This window comes from Solanum verrucosum, unplaced genomic scaffold (genome assembly GCF_900185275.1).
Source record: "Solanum verrucosum unplaced genomic scaffold, falcon-dt-bn FXZP01000031.1, whole genome shotgun sequence".
NCBI lineage: Eukaryota > Viridiplantae > Streptophyta > Magnoliopsida > Solanales > Solanaceae > Solanum > Solanum verrucosum.
In genome coordinates, this window is record NW_026020194.1 from 1,575,897 (window position 1) to 1,600,496 (window position 24,600).

At 32.4% G+C, this 24,600-nt stretch overlaps 3 protein-coding genes across 4 annotated transcripts; 1 reads left to right on the plus strand and 2 right to left on the minus strand.

The window, feature by feature from the left end:
- Positions 1-2,080: 2,080 nt before the first annotated feature.
- Positions 2,081-3,292, minus strand: LOC125829580 (uncharacterized). The gene is made up of 5 exons (XM_049508790.1): positions 3,251-3,292; positions 2,883-3,164; positions 2,674-2,793; positions 2,542-2,599; positions 2,081-2,416 (listed from the first exon to the last, which is right to left on the minus strand). The coding sequence occupies exons 1-5, from the start codon at positions 3,290-3,292 to the stop codon at positions 2,091-2,093; spliced, it is 828 nt and encodes a 275-aa protein (XP_049364747.1). The 3' UTR covers positions 2,081-2,090.
- Positions 3,293-3,573: 281 nt separating this feature from the next.
- Positions 3,574-5,154, minus strand: LOC125829581 (uncharacterized). Its single transcript, XM_049508791.1, has one exon. The coding sequence runs from the start codon at positions 5,152-5,154 to the stop codon at positions 3,574-3,576; it is 1,581 nt and encodes a 526-aa protein (XP_049364748.1).
- Positions 5,155-12,931: 7,777 nt separating this feature from the next.
- On the plus strand, positions 12,932-22,826 carry LOC125829472 (aspartic proteinase-like protein 1). 2 transcript variants are annotated; one of them, XM_049508684.1, is made up of 10 exons: positions 12,932-13,507; positions 14,670-14,808; positions 18,957-19,198; positions 19,317-19,544; positions 19,724-19,862; positions 19,936-20,006; positions 20,091-20,190; positions 20,382-20,442; positions 20,611-20,682; positions 22,227-22,826. In XM_049508684.1, exons 1-10 carry the CDS (start codon positions 13,203-13,205, stop codon positions 22,481-22,483), a joined length of 1,614 nt encoding a protein of 537 aa, XP_049364641.1. In that variant the 5' UTR covers positions 12,932-13,202; the 3' UTR covers positions 22,484-22,826. The 2 variants fall into 2 exon arrangements, with proteins under 2 accessions (XP_049364641.1, XP_049364642.1); XM_049508685.1 differs by having other exon boundaries at positions 13,238-13,507; positions 18,923-19,198; positions 22,227-22,669.
- The last annotated feature ends 1,774 nt before the right edge of the window (positions 22,827-24,600 follow it).

Sequence of the window (24,600 nt, forward strand, 5' to 3'; positions counted from 1 at the left end):
AGTCGGCTTTGTAAGGGAGCGCTTTACCTCTAATGTGGGACTTTTTTATGCAAATTTGGATTTAGTTGTGCTTCTGGGTACTGGACACCGGGTGAAAAAAAAGTGGCTTCATTTAGTTGTCCTCTTAACTAATAAAAAAATAAAATTAGAGTAAACTCCTTTGCATGTGAAAATGTTCCTTTGATGCTTCATATAGGGGCAGTGGCATAGTGAAGGAAGGAGTAAAAGAAATTCAATAAGTTTATCATAGAATTTGAGAGAACCCAACAAAAGACGAGACTTTGATTTCTGTAGATACAATTTTTATATAAGATATACACATTATATACATGTTATCAGTACCTAGTGTATCCACTGTAATTCTTCACGACCATTTTAAAAAAAAAGGAACTTTCACAAATAGTCACTATAATAAACTTAATTATGCTCCATGCTATAGTTTGCATATTTACAGGTTGTAGCTATAGTTTAAGCTGCCTCATTTGTATAATTCGCAGGTTTATATAATTCGCGGGTACATTTGTATAATTCAGTTATTTTTGTATAAACTCGAAATAACGAATTTATACAATTACAAACATCAGAAGTGTAAATAATTATACAAATTATGAATTATACAAAAGTTATATAAATTATATTATACAAATTCCGAATTATACAAATGCGCAAATTATACAAAACTAAAAAGCTGAGCTGTGTAATTATAGCTAAAAGTAAATCGCGAATTGTAATTAAGGCAAACTATAACTATGTTAAGTAATTAACTAGTATATGTTTGTTTATACACGTAATTTTCCCTTTTAAAAATATATATAATTTGTATGATAAATCTATGAGCAATATACACAGTATATAATGTATACGCATATTATACAGTTATTGTACACTAATTACACAATGTATAAGTGAAGGAGCACTGAACAACTGACAAACTTGGCCAGAATATATATCTTCTTTGACGGTAACCATTGTTTTCTACATCTTACATCCACTCTAAATTTTGTGGATTTCGCTATAACTAGTCTCCGTCCCATTTTATGTAAGGTAGTTTGACTCGGCACAAAATTTAAGAAAAAAACGAAGACTGTTAAAACTTGTGGTCTAAAATGAATGATAGAAATTTGTATGGATAAATCGTTTCGTCACTACTAAAAAAATTGTAAAAAGAGACTTAAAAAAGAGACCTCATGAGGTCTCTTTTCTGAAAAAAGAGACCTAAAAAGAGACCTCAACGGTAGGTCGCTATAATGTAGGTGACTTTTTTGTAGAGACCTCATTAGGTCGCCGAACAGAGACCTCACAAGGTCACCAATAAATTTTTCGATTTTAAAAAAAAAGAGACCTCATTAGGTCGCAATTTCATAATTTACTTTTTTTTTTATTTTTAATAAAGGTGGCCTCATGAGGTCACTATTATATTATTTATTTTTAATTTATATTTAAAAAAAAGAGACCTCGTGAGGTCCATACAGTATATTAAATTTATTTAAATTTCTGAATAGAGACCTTATGAGGTTGCTTTAATTAAAACAAAAAAAAATAAATAGTGACCTCATGAGGTCTCTTTTATGAAAGAAATAAAAATAAATCTGTAAAGAGACCTCACAAAGCCGCTTTTCTCATAGCCTAAAAAATGAAATTGCCAAAAAGAGACCTTGTGAAGTCTCTTTACTGCATTTTTCTAAAATTAAAATGCAGAAAAAAGACCTCATGAGGTCTCTTTTATGAAATTTCTGGAAAATGAAAGGCAAAAAAGAGACCTCATGAGGTGTCTTTTCCTCGAAAATGGCAGCTTGTAACTGTTTTTGCAGCTGCTCATCACCTGTCATATTAATTCAATACCTCTCTAATTAGCTAAATCAAGCTCAAACAACTTCCAACAATCAATTGATACAACATTTACTAAATATTCTCTTATCAACTCAATATGCAACTCACTTTCAACGTAATTCGAAATTGAACGAAAAACCATAAAATCCATAAGTTATATAATAGGATTTCAATGTTATCATGCATTCACAAAACAAATAGTCCCATAAAAAAGTCATAAAGTAAAGAACTTAGATTATCTATTACAACTCTAAACTTCACTAATGCGGTAGTGTGTTTGCCACATGATCCTCATCTTCTTCATCACTACTAGACTCATCTGTCATATTTCTTTGTTGACCATACACTGTATATCGAGTAGGTTGAGACTGAGAGGGTCGATGAGGGAAAGTGACATCATTGGAACAAGGGGGAATCCCTCCTGAAGCAAGTAATGCATCGAATTGAGCCTTAAGACCCGCATACTCTAAGTCCCTTCGCCTTTCCCTAGCCCGCGAGTCTTCGACTTGGCTAGATAACTCAGCTATCTTTTGCTCCATAGCCAAATTTTTCTTCATCAATTCATCATCATAGGAACTACTTAGGCCTTCAAACTCAGAATGATATTCACGAAGGTTTGTTGCGGCATGCCATAGGCATATCCATATCTACTCGGTCCACCAATCAAGTCTAACCACACTCTCTCGGCTTGTTCTTGAGTAAGTGGCATACCTCGATTTTCTTCTGGCTGAGTTTGTCGTAAATCCTCCAAAGCTTGAAGGTATCGATTCTAAATTGAATGGTATTAATATTAGAATATAAATTTAGAAAATAAGTAACTATTATTTTAAATTAGAGGCTTACATAGGTCATTTCAGCTCCCGGCTCAACCCACATATTTGGATCTTCGAGATTTTTCTTCTTTCTTATGTGTGTTGCCTTGAATGCCTTAGCCTGAGTTACCAGTCTTCCTAGTTCCTTGTCCTACATATAAAACTAATAAAGTTATAATCAAGAGTAATTAAATAGTAATACCTAAAATATATAAAAACTTAAAGAAAAATGATACATACCAATTTCCTCCTCACACTTCCTTGACTTTGAGCCCCACTTGTGTGTAGAGAACCACCCTTAGTAGATGATCTAGCCTTCTTACTGATCTCACTCATCTGCTTAAATCTTGGATCATTCGCCCAATGCACAAGTAATTTTTCCCAATCCTTCGATAGAATCCACCTAGGATTCTTATTATTTTTACGAGTTTTCGTCAACAAACTAGCGAGAACACGCACAACTTTCTTATGAAAGTTTGCACAAATTTTGATCTCATGTTCCGGACGCCAAGCACATTTTTTCTGCAATGAAATCATAAATTTTTAATTAATAAGTATTATTGAAGACAAGTATTTAAATAGTGTTAAAGAAATAAATTTAAATATACCTTGAACTCCAAAAAAATTTGTCTCTTGAGATTGCTTGGCATCTTGCATGTCCATCAGGCATCTTAAGCTGCTCGACCCATTCACATATTTTATGCTTTTGATCCAATGTAAATGAATAACTAGCCTTAGGCTTGAAAAACTTGTTGTTCTGTTTCTCTTGCAACCATAACTCTTTTCACCTACAGTATTCTGGTAAGTCCATTCTAGCTTTAACATTATCTTTTGTCTTGCCATTGACATCCATTACTGTGTTAAATAAATTATCAAAGTAATTTTTTTCGATATGCATGACATCAAGATTATGTCGAAGAAGATTATCCTTTCAATATGGTAACTCCCAGAATATGCTTTGTTTTGTCCAATTATGTGCAACACCATACCCATCAAATTTGTATGGTTGTTCTTCTGTGACCTTTGGAAAGTGTTGAGCCCTTTCCCAAACTTGTTCTCCAGTCAAGATTGGAGGTGGACAACTTTGTTCAACAATATACTTTCTGAATGCATTTTTCATACTCCTAAACTCATGATCCATTGGCAAGAACTGTCGATGACAATCAAACCAACAATTTTTACAATCATGTTTCAAAATTAATGATTTAGTATTTTCCATACAGTAAGGACAAGCTAACTTTCCCGCTGTCATCCACCCTGACAACATTCCATACGCAGGAAAATCATTAATAGTCCACATTAAGGCAGCCCGCAAATTAAAATTTTGCTTAAGAGACACATCAAATGTTTCAACCCCTTGAACCCACAATTGTTTCAACTCATCAATCAAAGGTTGCAAGTATACATCAATCAAGACTTTTGGATTTCGTGGTCCAGGAATGACACAATTGAGAAATATATATGGACTGGTCATACACATCTCAGGTGGAAGATTATATGGTGTTACAAATATAGGCCAACAAGAATATGGTGTATCAGAAACAAAATGTGGTGTGAATCCATCTGAACACAAACCCAATCTAATGTTTCGTGGTTTGGCTGCAAATTGTGGATATGTTCTATCAAAATGCTTCCAGGCCTCTCCATCAGAAGGATGGCACATAACACCAGGTGGTCTTCTATTTTCATGGTGCCATCTCATATGAGGAGCAGAGCTATTAGATGCATACAACCTCTTTAACCTTGGTATAAGAGGTAAGTAATGCATCGCCTTAACATGAACTTTCTTCCCGCTAGGAGTCAACTTATAACGACATTTTCCACAAAACTTACACGATTCTAGATCAATATCATCCTTATAGTATAGCATGCAACCATTTTCACAACAATGAATTCTTATCGATGACAATCCTAACTTTGATACCAACCTCTTTGCCTTATAGAAATTGTCAGGTATCTCTAGATTTGGGTCAACTAAATCATGCATAAGGTCAATCATAGAGTCCATTGCCCCTTGAGGAACATTCCAATCTGATTTGATACTTAATAATCTAACAACAATAGACAATTGCGAGTGTGGACACCCCTCATATAAAGGCCGACTAGCAGCTTCCAATTGTTCAAAGAAAATTTTACATTCAACATTATGAGCTTCTTCACCTTGATTACCAGATTCAAAATCAGAATGCACCCCAAACGCATCCTGAACCATGTCATGCATTCTATAATTTTCTGCATTAGAATTCACTGCGCTACTACTTTCACCAGGAACATAATGTTGAAATACATCAAAACTATTATCAATTTCTCCATGACTAGTCCACACTGTGTATTCTTTTTTAAACCCATTTCGATAGAGATGAAGCTCAACAATATTTGTTTTTTCATAATTCAAACATTGACATTTATTACAAGGACACATAATCATACCATTACGTTGAAAAGGTTCTAGTATCTTTGCATACTCCACAAAACCAGTGACACCTTCTACAAATTCAGGTCTTAGCCCCATTTGACCAAAATTAGTCATATTATACATCCAACTACGGTCCATCTACACAAATATCACAAAATTTGCCTTTGTTAAACATTAAATTAAGTAGTAATTTACAAACCTAGAAATCAAATTATATCATTCTACCTAAAACATAAGCTACAGTTCTCATGTATAATATTCTCACTTATTGGTGGTATTATTACAGTACATAGAACTCTTTTAAAAGTTTCTTTTTTCATAAACGAAAACATAAGCTATAGTTCCCATGTATAATACTCTCACCAATTGGTGGTATTATTACAGTACATAGAACTATTTTGATAAGCTACAGTCCGAAATGTATTTGCTATTATTGGAAAACATAAATGATTCACTGTATTTTTTGTCGTTGAAGAAGAGGAAAAACATGTTACCTTCTTTTTTTCATTCTTCTTCACGCCAAAACAAACTAGAAAGCAATCAATCAAGAAAAAAAGGAAAAAAAATCTGCATTTGTTCAAACTTTTCAAATTAAAAACTGAAAAGCTCCAAAATTATCTGTTCAAAATCGATAAATGGAGTTCTCACGAATCGACGACGGAACTAGGGCTTCAAACTGAGTGAGTGAGTGGCCGGCGGTAGCCTCAACGGAGAGGCAATATCGTCCCTGAAGCTACAAAATCGTGGGAGATAGAGACAAGTTAGGGCTTTCTAGGTGATATAAAATTGTGGGAAAGAGATGCGCCAAGTTAAAAAATAAATAATGCCTCTTATTTTAATTTTTTTCCTTTTTTTAGTCAAATTTGGTCAATAATATTTTAAAATAAGAGACCTCATGAAGTCTCTTATTTTAAAATATTATTGACCAAATTTGACTAAAAAAAAGGAGACCTTAGGAAGTCTCCAATTTTTTTTATTTTTTTTTCACAAATAGAGACCTCGTGAGATGACATATTTTAGGCAAAGTAGCAACAAAAATAACTTTTAAAATAAGTGATCTATACTAATTTTTTTATATATATAATCGACCTCATGAGGTCTCTTATTTAAAAAATAAATAAATAAAAATTATAGATGCAAATAATGACCTCATGAGGTCTCTTTTAGCGACCTATTTTTGAGGTCTCTTTTCTTAGGTCTTTTTTATCAGTTTTTTTTAGTAGTGTTCATTAAGGGTAAAATGGACATTTTAAAGTTAAATTATTTGGGACCGACTAAAAAGAAAAGTAAGTCATATAAATTGAGACAGAGGGATTAATATTTTGTGCTTAAAGTGTATTCGAGTCAAATGCTATTAAGTTCAGCTATTAAAATTTGTGGCTACTAATGTTATTTTCCCAAAAAATAGACCCCCAGAAAGTCTTAATTGAAATATTTTTAGGGTCAAATCCATAGAAATAAAATTCACATTGGCATGGACCTTGTGAAAAAGGAGACAAAAGTGAGTCCCTCTAACATGGTTCACTTTTATTCCAGTGACATCATGATACCCTTTGATTTCAAACATGGCAACATTATTAACAAGAAAGCAAAACAAAGTGAGAAAACGATCAGGTTTGTGGTGGAGTGACAAGTATTCTTTCATCTTCAATCAGAGGTCTCGGGTTTGAGCATCCTTGGATACTGAGTCGTCTTTGTTAGGGAGCGTTTTACCCCAATGTGAGACTTTCCGGTGCGAATCTAGATTTAGTCAGACTCTAATGTAGATACCAGACATCGGCTGGGAACTAAAAAAAAAGTGACAAAACGAACAAGCAAATCATCTCACATAGCAAACAACACAAAAATTCCCAAATTGGCAATTCAGTACACTTGATCTTAGGCAAGTTGCTGATATATCATAAACAATGTATGGTCCTATGGTGTTCCATCACTCACATAAAATATTACTAGCCTTTTGGCCTATGTGATATTTTTTCTTCATACAATAGAACAAAAAAGATTTGTATTGTTAGTACTTTCGCTTTAGACCAATATATTTGATGAGCATCTACGCCAATAGAAAATGTAGAGAACTTATAACGCTGAATATTGAACTGAGACAGATTTTAATAAAGGTGACATATAGTAAAAATCCATATAACCGATCCAAATTTGTTCAAACAGAGTTGTATACCAAAACCCTAACCACATGATATGAACAAAGATATTCTCTTAGTTTTCCTTTTTTTTTAGGGGGATCCAACTACTGAATATTGAATTGGGATAGACTTAAATAAAGTAACAGATCGTGAAAATTCATATAACTGATCCGAACTTGTTCAAATGGAGTTGTATACCAAAACCCTAACCATATGATATGAACAAAGATATTCTCCCCCTCCCCCCCCCCCCTTTTTGTGTGTGTGGGGGGGGGGGTAGGGGGGACCCAAAAAATAATAGCAATTTTCTTAGAGGTTTTAAGTAGCCACATGGAAAATCTATCATAATTATTGAAAAAAAAAGGTTGGTGTCACATCCTCCAGCTACAAAACCAACAGAAGTGACTTAGGACACTTGAGCTACCAAAGGCCTTAAAATCTTGAAACTTTTGTCCTTTTAAGAAATACAAAGTGAAAGAGACTTCAATTATTGTTTTTGTTGATTCATTCCTTTTAATTTTTTGCTTTCACTTTTCTCTATCATTCATTCTACTTGTCACTTAAGCAAAGTTTGATGTGTTCCTTGCCATTATTAGTCCAAATGAGAAGTGAAAGACCTATTAGTTTACAACATATCTTTTAATATAAGCTCCTTGGTTTATGATAGTTTCAATAAATAACTTGTACAAATTACTATGAGTAGGTATATTGCATTATTTCGAAGCTTTATCCTTTCTTCTTGCTTTAATCAAGAGAATAGAAACAATATAATAGAAAAGGTGTTATATCTATAATTGTTCATAGTTGACTTTTGTTATCGTGGGCAGTTTGGTGCACAAAATATTCTGCATTTATGCAAGATATGCTAAGGGCCACACTCTCTTGGATGTGATGTAGACAGTCTATCCTAATACAAGCATGACTACTTTCACGACTCGAATCCATGACATATAAGTTATAACGAAACAACTTTATTGTTAATCCAAATCCTAAATTGTCAAAATTATGGAATTTGGCTGTCAGAATAGTTAATGTGTGTAATCTTTTCGAACAAGGACTTAAAATCATTTTAGCAGAGTTATTGTATACTATTTTAATAAGTACCTATTATCTATTTAATAATTTGACTAATCAAGATCAAATATTACTCTTAAAATTAGTTTATTCTATAGAAAGTGAAATTAGACGAAGGGGGAGACTTAGAACACCGGTAAAATTATTTCTGTGAATTGTATCCTCTTAAATGTGACCCTTCTCTAAACCACGCATTAATGTAAAATAATAATGATTTTTTTTGGACTTAAATTACTTGATCGAAACACTTACTTCTATTATGTCAATATTAATCAACACTGTTGAGATTATGGTTCTTACTTATAGTGATAAACTGATAATTTAATGGCTCATGATCAAGGCTATAATGATCTCTTACCTTCCAGCATAATTCGAACTCTCAACCTATCGTTTAATGATGGAGATGCTCAATCACTGGAGCAAGCCTCCTACGCAAGTTTTTTCTTAATTCTTCTTCTTTTTTAACAAAAAAACGGAGCTAGGCCATTTAAAGTGGTACAATTGGAGTAACTTTCTGTGGTATATGGGAAATTATCTACTCATTAATCATTTTATGTGTCAAACCTCATCCTCAAATTAATCTCCTAACCAGTAATATTCTTCTTTGGTGATGTTAACATTAACCTCTAGTCAATATTAAAGACTAATTAAATAGAGTCTATCAAAGAATATAATGTCAAATCTCTCAAGCTTTTTAAGACTAATTATCATTTTAATTAAGTGGGAGCACATGATTTTGCTTAAAGTAAAGTATCAAGTTAATTCTTCAAATAACAATGAAAACAACTTCTCTTTTCAGCTTGTTGATTGTAACTTAATTCTCTTTTGATTGGTATATTTAGGTAAGCTATCACCATGTAACTTTCTTTTGTAAGAGTACAGTTATATATGGGAAACTTGTTGATTATGTTTATTATCTTCTTTTTTTTTCCATTCGATGTTCGGAGTCTATATTAGAGTCTCGATTAAATTCAAATCACGTACTACAGGGCTCATTCGAAGGTAGCGCTCCCAACAAGATTTTCTCCATACCCAATATTTGAATCCGAGATCTCTGAATATGGTTCAAACCATAATTATTATCCTATTCTAACTCAAATTATAACCGTGAGACTTTATTATGCGATTACATCTTCAAAAAGGAAAAATAATAATCAAAATTATCAAAATTGCCATAATAAAAAAATGAGGGAACTACAATTCAATTTTCAACTCTAGAAAAATTGACGTAATAGTCGTCAATCAAAATAATAGTCAAAAATATATTTTTTTTTGTATATTAATATATAATATAAATAAAATATATTAATAGATTTGTTATCGGAAACAACCTATCAATCTTCAAGATTGAGATAGATTTGTGTAGTGTGTGTACACTTTACGCTTCTCAAACCTTACTTAATGAAACTATACTGCATATGTTGTTGTTGACTAGCGAATAGAATTTTTTTTAATCGACTAGTTAAATATGTAACTTGCTTAGTAAAATAAGGTTTGGCACAATGAAGATCAAAATAAAATCGTATTATCTTCATTAGAATATTGAGCTACATATAACTCAATCCAAAACTTAAGTATACTACTAATTATAACCTCCCAAACTTTGTTATTTCTTTAGTAATTACTACTAAGAGTAATTAGTTGGAAGATTTGATGACAAAACCATCACTGCAATATCCATTTATACCAGTAAAGAAACATATGGAAAGAAATAAAAACGACAGTGAGATGGCAAAAAAATGTTCAAAACTATTTCCTTCGTTTTAAAATACTTATCGTTCTTTATTATTTAAAATATTTGTCTCATTATATTTGTCATTTTAAAAGTTCAAAACAAAATTAATTTGTTTTTCTCATTTTACTCTTAGTAGTAATTGTTCCTGAAGACTACAAACTGCAAACACATCAATTATGACACATAAATTTCATGCTTATACATGATATATATATATATATATAATGTTGTTGGTGGGTAGAAAGTGTTAGATATCTCGTGGAATTAGTCGAGGTGTGCGAAAACTGATCTGGATACTATGGTCATCAAAAAAGAAAAAGAGTCTGGGGTATTCAGTCTTACTCCAATTCTTGTGAAGATAGAAATATTACTTTCGATAAATTTGAAATACAATAAAAAAAGAAGAAGATAAAAACAAGTTAAAGGAGTGGAGATCATACTAAATACTGTTAAGGACAAAATAAAATTTTAAAAAGGAAAAAATGTCTGAAATATATTCGAACTTTGATCGAAATTGCTGTAACAATATCAAACTTTAGAAATGACCTTTTACCACTGCATTATTTAATAGTGTATTTTAAAGGTATATATGTGTCAACGTGGGCATCATAAATATTGCATCATTATAAATAGTAATATGTCCACGTGGACACATATATACCTTTAAAATACACTATTAGATAGTGCAGGGGGTAAAAGGTCCTCCATAAAGTTTGGTATCGTAACAACAATTTCGGCCAAAGTTAAAATATTTTTCAGACCCTTTTCCCTTTAAAAAATAAGGTAACAATTCGATATCACCATTAATAGTTTATGATGAGGGTTTATTATTATTACATAACAATAGAATTAGCAATACAATATAATAAATTTTTATGTAACGAACTAAACGAATATCATATTTAAAATAATAATCCAATATAATACTCCATGATTTTTTATTTTTTTTTAACAATACTTATGTACTCCATATATTTAAACATATATTTATAGCTTCAAATATAGTCCTTTCTATCCATTTCTTTTGATTTCTATACTAAAATATAAATATTTTTATTTTATTTATTTATTTTGAAAAATAAAGAAAGTTTTATTATTAAATTTTTTATGCTATCTTTACTAGTATTAAATAATTACATATAACAGTAATATAATAGTCATACTTAAAATTTTAAATCAGTAATATTAATTTAACAAAATACATTTTAATTATTTTCTTAAAGAAGAATATCAGATTAACGGGGGCTTAATTAGTAGTAAGAAATAAAAAATACCATTCAAAGTTTACCGTTTTGGAAATAAGTGAAAGTAGTTTAGATGTGCAAAACAATGCCAATTATTTTTGGTGCTCGATGTCTCAGTTGTCACTGTTATTTTTTACTTGTATATATTTGTAATTATTCATCAATGTTTTGCGAAGAAAGAAATATTGAAAATACTCTTAAATTTTGTGTAAATTATTATTTTCTCTGTTTATTTTTATTTGTCACTTATTTTTAAAATAAATTTTCATTTTTGCTTGTCATTTTTGACATTTCAAAAAAAGATAATTTTTTTTCATATTTTACTTGTAGCATCAATTACTTATTCTTCAAATTATTTTCCAAGACCTAATATTAAACATCAGTTAATAGTGATAGTTTGATAAAATGCCTATATCGATAATTGTTTTCTTAATGAGTGTGTCAAACCAAATAGTGACAAGTAAAATGAACTGGGAGTTTTATTTTCAAACTATTGACAATTTTGAAATTATCCATTTACTTGACTAACTGAACTTAGATATACTCCAGATCTTGCAAAAGTTTGAGATCATTTACTATGTCATGTTGCACTTTGGGGTATATTTAAGTTTTGTTTGTCAAATAAAAATGATATTTTTAAGACTATCAATAGTTTAAAAATGAAATGGAGAAATATTTTCAATATATACTTCTCTTTTTTTACAAAATCATATTTAAGTTATTGTGTACTTTATCATTGAATTTGGAAATTTGATTATAAAAAGGAGTTAGTCGTAAAATCAGTTAAACAGTTATGTCAAAATATTTGAATCTCTTAAATAGATAAAACATGAGAGACCGTTGGCAACACATATTAGTACTACTAATAACTACTCTCTCCCTTCCAACTAAATAATAAATAAATAAATTACTTTCTCCATCTCAAATATCTTCTTAACTCTTTTTTTATGCTCTTTTAAAAAATATTTAATTGGAAGAGTTTTTAAACTATTTTATTTTGTTTTAAATTTTAAATTGTATGATAGATAATTTAAAACGGGGAGTGATAGATCGGTTAAGAAATAAACGATTTTTGTGCTGGACAAAATGAGAAAAATTAGGTTGACACTATTTAAACATGTGAAAAGGAGATCGGCAGATGCCATCAATTTAGAAGGTGTGAGAGGTTGGATATAGTAGATACACATAAATGTAGAGGTAATTAGAAAGGGTATGTAAGAGGCATATTAAGATAGAATGTTATCGCTGTACTAGCTTTATTATTACAATTTTGAATTGTGATATTTATCATCATCTATTGCTTGTTATAGTATATTTTAATTATCTATTGTTCTTGTTATAGTATATTTTTGCACTTTTTTTTACTTGGATTTACTATATTTAGATCGAGAATCTTATGAGTATCTTCACAAGATAATAATTACATCTAAAGTAATGATTCTGCTTACACTTTATCTTTCGACTCTTCGAGTGACTTTATTATATAAAATAATAATGAAATTGCTTTACATATTTAATTAGAGATTTCGAATTTAAACATCATTCCTAAATAGGCCCACAATGAAATTGGAATTTCAATACGGATTTCGAAATTGGATGAAAAAAAAAGAGGAAGTGTGTATGTGCATTATATAGATTCCCACCACAATGCTTAGTGACACGCGTGATCTCCATCTTCGTCTTCTTTCTTACTCCTCACCCTTTCTACTTTTCTCTCTTCACTTCCCCCAAAATTCTTCTTTTATATCACACATACACCTATACATATAGAGTATATATATACACACAATCACCCACCTACCCCATAGCCATTAATTTTATCCCATCTTACAATATCCCTTCACTCTGTTAATAGAGAGACCTATTTGCAGTATCTTATGATGAGTAACACTTTGTTAAACTAGATCTTGAGTAAGTGGGTGTGTGTTTTGTGGAGTTATTGTAATTCAAATGGAGATTTGGAAAGTGGGTCTTGTAACGATGGTGTTGGGTTTATCTATACTGGTTGAATGTGGGGTATCCGATATGTATTCGTCAAAATTAGTTCATAGATTCTCTGATGAAGTAAGGAAAGTTAGGGTTTCAAGGAATGGGGAAGTGGGTGTTGTGTGGCCGCAACATAGGAGCTTCGAGTATTATGGGAAGTTGATGAACAGTGATTTGCAGCGGCAAAAAATGAAGCTTGGTCCTCAGTTTCAGCTACTTTTTCCTTCTCAGGGTAGCAAAACGATGCCGTTGGGAAATGACTTTGGATGGTTCGTTACCCTCTTTCTCCTTTGTTTATCCTTCTAAATAAGTATTCTTTTTGAGCAAAGTTTGATGTACAAAGATATTACCACTATCTTAGAGGTAGAGACACTGTTTTCGAACGTTGGCACAAGAAAAAACAGTCCAAAATAGTAAAGAGAAAAAAATAACGGAAATGAAAACAGCTTAAGGAAATACTGTTTGAGGGGTTAGTGAATCCATCTTTCTGAGAAAAGAGTTGTGATTGTTGTTAGGAGTGACTTTTAATCAGTGTGTGTATAGTTAAGGATTTCTTGTTTATATATCCAACATGTTTATTTATAATATGTTACTAATTGGGAATTTTAAAATATGGGTTTTGGAAGCATTAATGAAAAAGTGAATGGGTCATTAAATAATAGGGACAAATTTATCTTCTAATTGTATGGTCTAAATTTGGTGTTTTTGTCAAAGTATCTATTTTTTGGGATGATGATGTGACATTTTTCTTGTTTGGAAGCTTTGGGATATTTTTTAGTTTCAAGTGGATGTAAGTTCAATTAGGACTTCATTGATTTTTGGCTTTTGCCTGTCTGAGCTATTTATAGTTTGTTGTTAAATAGAAACAAAAAATTGAGTTCTGAAAGCATTTATGAAAAGTCAATGGTTTTTGCTAAGTGCTAAGACAATGGTATGTTGTAAATTATCCCACATCTGTTGTATAACTACAAGCTACTCCGAAATCAAGTTTGCCTTGTAATCTATCTATTGGATACACTAGATTAGCATATGCTAAAAATGGAACATAGTGGAATAATCAGAGTGGAGTGATATGGAGCACTGATGCATGTACCATTGAACAGAAGGATGTTGGGATTTGATTACTGTATTATTTTTCTCCTTGGGGGATGAACTATAAAATGTTACTGAAAACCTGGGTGAAATGTAAAGTGTTACTGACAACCTTTCTGAAATTAGCGGTTTCAGCTTGAATTAAATATAAAAACATGGTTAGGGGTTTATGAAATGAAGGTTAATGTTGTATGTGGATTACATTTCTTGATCTGTAAGGTTTGATGCAAGTTCGGAATTGGGGCTTGATTTTTTTTTCTTTTTCGTGTTTTATATTGTAAGAGTTGGCATTCCAGGTTATAGGATGATACTAATCCAATATTATGCACTTTTGCTCAGGTTACATTACATGTGGGTTGATATAGGAACGCCAAATGTTTCTTTTCTCATTGCACTGGATGCTGGAAGTGACTTGCTGTGGGTTCCGTGTGAATGTGTACAATGCGCTCCTCTTTCAGCCAGTTATTATAGCAGCCTGGTATGCAATATTAATCAAGAATGTTATATGACTATTCTAAATGTTTGTTGCTAGCTTCTTGCTGGTAGTGACTACAAATAGGTTAGGCTCGTAGATGATATCTGCCTTTGTTGGTTTCAGTTGAGCAGTTTGACACCCAAATCACGCTGTAAAATTATTTATCAAATAAATACAGCACACTATCTTTATCTTTATTACCTCTATAGTTTTCTTCTAAAAAAAGGTTATCTTTATAGTTAACATTAGGCTGCTATAGAACGCCGAATGCTTCTTTTCTCGTTGCACTGGATGCTGGAAGTGACTTACTGTGGGTTCCATGTTAATGTGTACAATGCGCTCCTCTCTCAGCCAGTTATTATAGTAGCCTGGTATGCAATATTAATCAAGAATGTTATATGACTATTCTAAATGTTTGTTCCTAGCTTCTTGCTGGTAGTGACTGCAAATAGGTTAGGCTCGTAGATGATATCTGCCTTTGTTGGTTTCAGTTGAGCAGTTTGACATCCACATCACGCTGTAAAATTATTTATCAAATAAATACAGCACACTATCTTTATCTTTACCTCTATAGTTTTCTTCTAAAAAAAGGTTATCTTTATAGTTAACACTTAGGCTGCTATAGAAGGATAGATATGGTAGTTAGTAGTGAGTTGTGACCAGACTTTGGAGCCAAACACCGTATCTTTCTATTCGCTCATTTAAATTTTATCAGAGGTGAATCATTTGGAAGGTTAAAATATTTTCATCGGAACATATATAAGCCAATTCTTAACCTTCAGTTGAGAGAGATCACATTCACAAGGTGCGTTGTTGACTTCTGATTTTTTTAATGCTTTAGGAATTATATTAACTACATACTTCTAACGAGCAGTTAATTTATTTTTTTTCAAGTCTTAATGTCAATTGCATCTCACTTACTTCATAAAAAAAAGTCTTAATGTCAATTAAATGGAAAGGCAAGAAGAAGCCTTGATGTCAATTATGTTTATGCTTAGAAGAGTCACTAGAACTTGTAACACTTCAATTATCAGGTAGACAAGGTCACGAACTGCATTCAGAATGTTTCTTGTTTATTCAAAACTAGTAAAATCACCCTCGCCTCGCGTGGGAATTTAATATCACGGAATTTATAAAATAATACTTAAAACCTATACACTATATTATCTTACATACAAGATTACGTAGTAACAAACATTAATAATGTAAAGGAAGATGATAAGTATACCATCTTATAATTTATCCTTCAATCAATCATTTTTAATTTGATTTTATAATTTATCCTTTTGCTTCCAGGAAATGTTACTATTTGATATTTTTGGGGAATCAAATGAACATCAATCGGAGATATTAAATTTTCTAATAAATAAGTAATCGTTGGTGAAAGGATAAATAAATTTTAAAAGGGTGAAAAAAGTGAACAAATATTCTAATTCTAACGTGTAGAAAGTTCAACCCTACATTTTGCTTTACATCTATCATTTTAAAGTTCCCAATTTAAATGTATAATAAGTAACCTTCTCAAAAAAAAATGTATAATAAGTAATTATTAAAATGAAAAATTAAAGGGAGAATGTATCGTATTGGACAACAATTCAACCTATTATATTTACTTGAAAGGGAAAAATATTACACAAAACTGTGTTCAGTTTGTTTGAGTGTTTTTTAAAAATCAACATACCAGAGTGATGAAGTTCAATTTGAAACTACAGTTCTATTCCAATCGTAGTGTTGAGAAACACATCTGTTACTTCAAGAAAAGTATTTACAACTTGCAGTAAACTTGAGAATCTGTCCACACTGCAATTAATTTATTATGTAGTTGTCTATGTCTTTGGGATTAAAAGAGGCTCTAGTCTAGTCATATTCCTCTGTAGGTCATTCGGCACATCCTTGAACCCATGTCAAAGTTTATTAATTCTTGTCTTCTTTTCCTGGTTCACTTTGCACATCAAGGTGCCAAAAAGTTTTTAAGGTCTTTATATTCTTACAATGGCATACCAAATTTGAATTTTGTCTTCAAGAGATGGTAGTATAGATCTTTAAGGAATTTTTTTACTGTACCTTCAACAATTTCAGTAGATAAAACTTGCGTGAATACTCAGTTAATGTATGTTATTTAATCTGTACTAACAAATACTTATAACAATAACTTTGCAGAAACATAAACAACAAAGTTTAAAACATGTACCCAAAAACAATAATTAATAACATAAGTATAAATTAATGACTGTAAAAAAAACATATCAGGAGGATCTGTAACAATAGAATGAAACAGAAAGGAAAAAATCGAGCCCACTGAATGCACAATGGCCCTTTAAGGAGATTATTCCCTCTAGTACTCGAGGTTTAAAGGATTAGATCCTCTCACCAATGTATTGATACAAAAACAATGGTGCAGTGAGCCACTCAACAGGAGCAAAGTACACAAATATTTATTTGTGTTGAAGAAGAAGAAGTTCAAAATTTTCGTTGTTTTAAAATGAGAGGAATCCCTCTATTTATAGACAACAAAGGGTAGTGTGAACAAATGTTTATTGTGCCTTATCGAAAATGTCACAACTTTTTGGAAAAGTTTCAACCTTTCATAAAAGTCACAACCTTTCATAAAAGTCACAACTTTTCATAAAAGTCACAACTTTTCGTAAAAGTCACAACTCTTCATAAAAGTCGCAAATTTTTATAAAAGTCGCAGCTTTTCGTAGAAGTCACAACTTTTCATAAAAGTCATAACTTTTCATAAAAGGGGAAGACTAGTTTTAGAAATAAATAAATTAAAAGGGAATCCTGGTTTGTGGTGGCGCCACGTAGGTGGGCGTATGGTTCTCTTTTATATAAATATATAAATATATGATATATGATATATGATGATATATGATTTCTAACTTTATAGTGGAGTTGGGGTAACTAAAACTAGACCTTTACTGGTTAAGGGCCGTTTGGATTGGCTTATTGCTCGTCTTATAAGCCAAAAGCCATAAGTTGGGATTTCTAACTTATGGATTTTGTCTTAAAAGTAAGTGATTATAAGCACCTTTAATCTTATCCAAACACTTCAAAAGTGCTTAAAAGCTATTTTAGCTTAAAAACACCTAAAATAAGTCGATCCAAACAGGCTCTAAGTACCCCAGTCTATAATCGACACATTGTGAACTTGTTCAATTCTTGTCCTATTCTTTATTTGGTTTCTATTTCTACCATTTGTCTTTTAATATCTTCTTCTTTTAGTTTTAGTTGATAACTGATCATGATTCCTCGGACCGTTTTATGTCACTAAACAAGTAGTGTGATACCACTTTGAGTTTGAGACATCTAAAACTAACTTCCTTGAAAAAACTGAAGTTTTACTTTTGAGTATAGAATAACAGAAGGGTCCAAGGCTATTTCAGATACATTCAGTATCGCCAATTCCATTGGATATGATCCTTATGTTAGTTATAATTTATGCCTACAGTAGACAGAGACCATTGGGGTGCTGATTATACTAAGATTATTAACTGGGAGGTTTGGGCAACTTGAAGGGGTTGAAGTGGGGTGAGTGAACCAATGGGCCATGACCCAACCCACAATGCTGTTTTGGTCAAAGATAGGTTGGATCAGTTTGAGTGAAACAATTGGTCAGGACCCCACCTGTCTAGATTGACCTATCAATAGTTTATTTGGCCAGGTTATGTTAGTATTGGCCTAATTGGACACCCCAATAATACATTAAGGCACCGGAGAAACAAGTTAATTTAAAAACTGAAATTAAAAAGGAAGAAGGTTCCAACAGAATAAGCGTTAGGTAAACAAACCTGTGACTATTTATGTCTTCATGGATTTTTACGTCATCTCATCTTTCTACATTGTATATATTTGGGTTCTAGTCATCTGAAAACAACACACAGTTCATATACTATGTTGGGAACTTCAGAAATTTCTACATTTTATTCAATATCATTGTGAGCTGTCTTGTCACATCATGGTAACTGAGAATAGTTTTCTTGGAGTTGGTGTCTCTCCTAATAAAATACCGTTCTCATTTCCTTTATATAAATATTAGTACTCGATGTAGATGCGGAGTCTTTGCTAATACTGCCTATAGGTTTAGCACTTATATCAGATGATTGATTGGCAGGTGCTCCCTGGTATTTGGGGCATCTATTATGCAGGATAAAGATCTAAATGAGTACAATCCATCTGGTTCAAGCACAAGTAAGTTCCTGTCATGCAGCCATCAGTTGTGTGAACTGGGTTCAAATTGCAAAAACCCTAAGCAGCCCTGTCCGTACACTGTGAATTATGTATCAGAAGATACATCCACATCTGGAGTGCTCGTGGAAGATATCTTGCACCTTGCATCTGGCAGCCGTATGGCAGCCAACAGCTCTGCCAGGGCTCCAGTCACTTTTGGGTGTGTGTCATCTGCTTGTATCTCAAGTTCAAATAAGACTTTCATGCATGGGACCATTTTCACATGGTTCTGTATGCCAAGACTATATTAAACAGGTCTTAATTCTTTTTCATGTCAGATGTGGTAGTAAGCAAACTGGTGGTTACCTAAATGGAGTTGCACCTGATGGCCTTATGGGTTTGGGACCTGGAGAGATCTCAGTTCCCAGTCGTCTTGCCAAAGCTGGATTGGTCCGAAACTCCTTTTCTCTTTGTTTTAAGGAAGATGATTCAGGAAGGATTTTCTTTGGAGACCAAGGGCCTGCTGGCCAGCAGACAACTTCTTTTCTGCCTTCGGAAGGACAATTGTATGTCAACTTATGAATTTTAGAGACTTCATCTTACCTTATAAAAAAAAAACACTTGTGAATTTTAGAGAATTGATTAGTTTGAGTGCTGTATTTGTCTGTTTACCTCTGCTGTTCTCTTGCATGTATGAGTTGTTAAACTCTCTGTTTGCTCACTTTATGAGTGGTTCATGGTCCAGTGTTACTTATGTTGTTGGCTTGGAATCATGTTGTTTTGGGAGCTCCTGTATTGAGCAGACAAGCTTCAAAGCCATTGTGGATAGTGGGTCATCATTTACATTTCTCCCAGATCAAATTTACGATAGAGTTGTTAAAGAGGTAAGCTTACACCTACTTGCTGCCTTGTTGTACTTTAAAGTGCAGTATTTTACATGTCCTTTTCCTGTTACAGTTTGACAGAAAAGTGAATGCTACAAAAGCTAGCTTTGAAGGATATCCTTGGCAATATTGCTACAAATCCAGGTAATGGCATATAAGATAAAGAGAGATCTACTTTCTTTTTCCTGCTTCATCATATGTACTGAATGAGTATTTGAACCTAGACAGTTCTGAAGTTTTACCGAAGATTCCTTCATTTACTCTGAAGTTCACAGCGAACAGCAGCTTTATAGTCCAGGATCCTGTATTTATGATCTATGGCAGTCAAGTAAGTGCTTGAATATATACCACCTGTTTTTGCATCTCAAAGATGAACATTCTGGTTCTTTTGATTACATAAACTGTGAGGCATCCTATGTTTCCTTCTCTTGGTTATCTTATCATGCAAGCTTTTGGTCCTTCACTTCTGATCATTTCGACTCATTCACCAGTACTGTATTATATTCAATATCGATGTAGGGCGCTGTTGGATTTTGTTTAGCCGTGGAGCCTTCAGGCATAGAAATTGGAACGATTGGACGTAAGCCTCCTCTTCCACTTATGGTTTCGTTTCTCTATACTTACAACTGTAAAAAACCTCCACCTGCTAAAGTAGGGGGTAATACTGTGAAAAGTTTCTGAATGCAAATGTGTGCTGCAATTTCCTCTCTCAAATTTTGGATGTGCTAATAATCATTTTCCTCTACAGAGAACTTCATGACGGGATATCGTATGGTGTTTGATAGAGAGAACCTGAAACTGGGCTGGTCGCACTCTGACTGTGAGTACCAATTTCTGATTTAATAATTTCTTGGTCGGATCTGGATTTAGCTGTTCTCTCTTTATTGTTTGTAGCCATGAGTGATTAACTTAAAAGTTTTTTTTTTTTTTTTTAATTCTTACAACCTTTTCTTGTGTATTGAGAAGTTGAATTGCGTTTTTACACCCAACAAGAGTTAATGTGATACACAAGCTTGTTTCACAGTTAGGGATGACAATGGGGCGAGGCGGGTTTAAGGTTGTGCGGGGCGGGTTGAAGTGGGTTTTTGTAAAAACTAATGGGTGTTTTATGTGGGTTCAAACTTAATTTTAACTTTTTACATGTTATAAGAGTGATAAAACATTATTTATTAAGATAATTTGTTTAAAGATACTAAAATATTTAAGATAGTAAATGAAAATAGTTCAATACAATTTGTTACATGTTTTCAATTGACCTCTAAAAAATAAAATTTTAAGTCATTATATATAATTAATAAAACTTAATGAAAAAATGAATTTATTTTTATGAATTTTATTTTTAGTATCAAATTTAATTAGAAAAATAAAATATTAAAAAAATTATGCGGGGCAGGTTGAAAATTAAAAAAGTTGTTATGCAGGGTGGGGGATTATAAATTTTGCGGGTTAAGCTCAACCCGCCCTGCACCGCCCTATTGCCATCCCTATTCACAGTTTCACCAAAAGATTATGATATATTTGCATGATCTAATAAACACAAAAGGGGGATCTATTGGGGTATACCTATGTGATGAACCAGGTTACGTCATCTGTTTCTTATGAGTAGTTTGCAGAATCCAGTAAGCATAACAGTGACAGCGCACGTTTTTACATGGAACACCCAGCTCACAAGGGTGAAAAAGCCACCACCTACACCTATGCAGGTTTTAACCCAAACTTCACTAAAACCATGAGCCTCTATAGAATTCAGATTACAAAAACTTGCAACTTAAGAGACTACTTCTAGTCCTTTGCCCCTACAATCATTAGACTGTAGCTAAATTCAGATTACAAAACAATTGCAATCTAGGAACTAGCTCTAATTCCTCTTACAACAATCAAGAAGAAAGTTGTGACCCCTTCAAGTTAACCCTAAATTGAAGCTAATTTTTCCTAAGAAAAAATACCCAAACAATGCTTCTAACAAAACTTGCTTTTCTGCCTTCACTCTATGTTGCTCAAACTCTTCAAAAATGTCCCGGGGTGCATGTCGGATCCTCCAAAAGTAGTGCATATTCGGAGGATCCGACACGGGTGCGGCTACATTTTTAAAGAGTCCGAGCAACATAGCCTTCACTTATCTCTGTTGTTTATTACTTTATATTGCTTCATTACTTGTCCGAAAAGTGAGAGGGGAAGATATTGTGGGTAGCAGAGGCAAGGGAGGCTTAGCCTACTCTGTAGATACTCTTTTACATTCGCTTTTCTCAGGAACTTTCCTTTTAAGCTGACAGATGCTCCTTCTCAACAAATAATTTACCCTGGCCGCGTTTCTTCTAATAAGAGTGTTTGGATGTCTGTCTGATAAGAGTTTCTGCTTGTCAGGTGAAGACCTTACTGATAATAATAGATTGCCATTGGCTCCAGCAGATGGTAACTCGCCAAACTCACTGCCAGCAGAACAGCAGAATACCCCTAATAGCTCAGGAGTTGCCCCTGCTGTTGCCGGAAAGACACCCTCAAATTCTGCAGCACCAACTAGTCGGGGGATGCCATCCAAGTTATGCTTAACAAAGTTGCTGTTTCAGTTACTGCTTGTATCAAGTAACTTCCGTTGGTCCTTAAATACATTTACCTTATAAGCTTGATAATGGCATACCCTATAGGTTCATAGTATTATAGATGTTTAGTTTTCTGTGTAAATCATGTCTCCGTCTTTTGGAGCCGTTTTTGTTTTCTTATTCCCCATCCCCCGCCTTTTTCGGGTTTATTGTTATTTTGAGATATTAGCCATTAGATAGGATGGGGCTGCTAGATGAAGAGCTTGTTTTATGACTTTGGATGTTCAATTTCGTGTTCCCTTATCAGATTACTGTTATACATACATACATACATGTGTAATGCACACTGTTGAATTCCATTCATATGATTCTATTAAGTTTGTCTATTTAGCCCCAAAATGGAACAATTTCCAATTTTCACTTTTTCCGTTGGTCAAATATTTTGGAACATCTTTTTAAAAAAAATGATATCTATAAGTTGTGTATTTATGTACATCTTTAGTTTCAAATCACAAAATTTAATTTTTAGAAAGAATTTTGTGCTAAATTAAAAGGAAAAATTATTTGAATACACAACTTAATTTATCATATTCTCTAAAATTTCCTACCAATTGAAAAAATTACATAAATTCCCACCCCCTCCTATTCTTGGATATACAACTTTATGCTATGTATTGAGACTTATGTGGTGTATTGGTATGTTGAGTGATATGTTTCAGATGTGATGTATCGGAACGTTGAGGGATATATTTGAAATCAGGACATGATGTATCGAGACGTTTTGAGACGTATTCGAATTTTATCAAGTTTAAAGGATTTTTGTAATTTGAAAACGAGTAGAGATATAAGGTAATTAGCTTTTAGCACTATAAAATTTGTGTAAAATTTTCAAATTAAAATCAAATAAATAAATTGAAACGGGGAAATATTAGTTAAAGAAACAGGGGCCACATAGGATTTCATAGTAATAAATATTTTTAATTATAGTGGCTGAACATTTTTTGTTTTATTTTATGAATTTTATCTGTTACTGATGAAAAGTGAATTCTGCCCCGTATATTTAACACTTATTTTATTCTAAGTATATCAAAAAATAAAAAATAAATTATCAGTGTCTTAGAGATTCCATTTAGGAAATCCAAGAAGATTCCATAACCAAGCAACCTTAATTGATTGCAAGTATTTATTTATTCTTTCTATAATAAGAAGTGTCATTAGTAGTGTTGTTATTTCCAGACATTATAAACATTTTGTATTAGAATAAGCCCAAAAAGACAGCTTTGGTTCTTCTTAGGATTATTCTGCAATTAGGTAGACAATTGTATAATGTTGTTTAATGTAATAATCCTTTTAATGGGAGCTACTTTAAGATATACATTGTTAATTAATGCAATCATAGTGTTAATCAACAAACCATTTCAGTAAGTATTGTGTAATATATTGTGGGCATAATACATAAATAAGCCTTTTATAACTTGGCCTCATTTCACATTTATTCCCTCCAACTTTGGATATGCACAAATAGACACTTAAACTTGTATAAAATTGAACAAGTAGACACATGAGTCCTATGTGGCACAATACACGTAGGACACCAAGTAGGACAAAAAATGACATGTAGGATGCCATGTAAAACATGTGTGTCTATTTGTGCAACTTTATACAAGTTTAAGTGTCTACTTGTGCACACCCAAAATTAAAGGACATAAATGTGATTTGAAGCCAAGTTAAAAGACATAATTATATAATATATATTATGGCGATATTGTGTGTACATAGTTCACTTTTTTTTTTATTCGACGTTTGATATTTGTATAGGTGCCAAAAAGTCTCAACCTTCCAAATAATTGCTTTCTATTTTTTCTCCTAGCAACAAACTACAAGGGTCCTACTTCAGTTTCTGTACACTAGTATTTAATTACATAATGTTTGTTATAATAATTGGGTCCATAGATATAGACATCTAATACCTCAAATTGTTTAGGAATTAATTTAACTATATTGGCATCATCACTCATAGAGTCATAGTATTAGATTATCAACACAGGAAAGTACTTGGAATTTTCCCTCTTTAGATTTTTTTTAATAAATGTTGTCAAGTATGAATTGTGTTATGGAATATGATTTTTTTGTTAATTCTCTATCAACATATCAGAAATATACACGATAGAAATAATTTTTCATTAAAATAGTGAAAA

Excerpts from the sequence above, each read along its gene's own strand:
- LOC125829580 (XM_049508790.1), bottom strand. The coding sequence starts at position 3,292 with ATGCCAAGCAATCTCAAGAGACAAATTTTTTTGGAGTTCAAG. Across the intron at positions 2,794-2,882 it reads GAAGTGTGAGGAGGAAATTG|GACAAGGAACTAGGAAGACT; the intron begins GTATGTATCATT and ends TTTTATATGTAG. Across the intron at positions 2,417-2,541 it reads TCAGCCAGAAGAAAATCGAG|GCCTAAGTAGTTCCTATGAT; the intron begins GTATGCCACTTA and ends CTGAGTTTGAAG.
- LOC125829581 (XM_049508791.1), bottom strand. The coding sequence starts at position 5,154 with ATGGGGCTAAGACCTGAATTTGTAGAAGGTGTCACTGGTTTTGTGGAG.
- LOC125829472 (XM_049508684.1), top strand. The coding sequence starts at position 13,203 with ATGGAGATTTGGAAAGTGGGTCTTGTAACGATGGTGTTGGGTTTATCT. Across the intron at positions 20,007-20,090 it reads CAATATTGCTACAAATCCAG|TTCTGAAGTTTTACCGAAGA; the intron begins GTAATGGCATAT and ends GAACCTAGACAG. Across the intron at positions 20,683-22,226 it reads GGGCTGGTCGCACTCTGACT|GTGAAGACCTTACTGATAAT; the intron begins GTGAGTACCAAT and ends TCTGCTTGTCAG.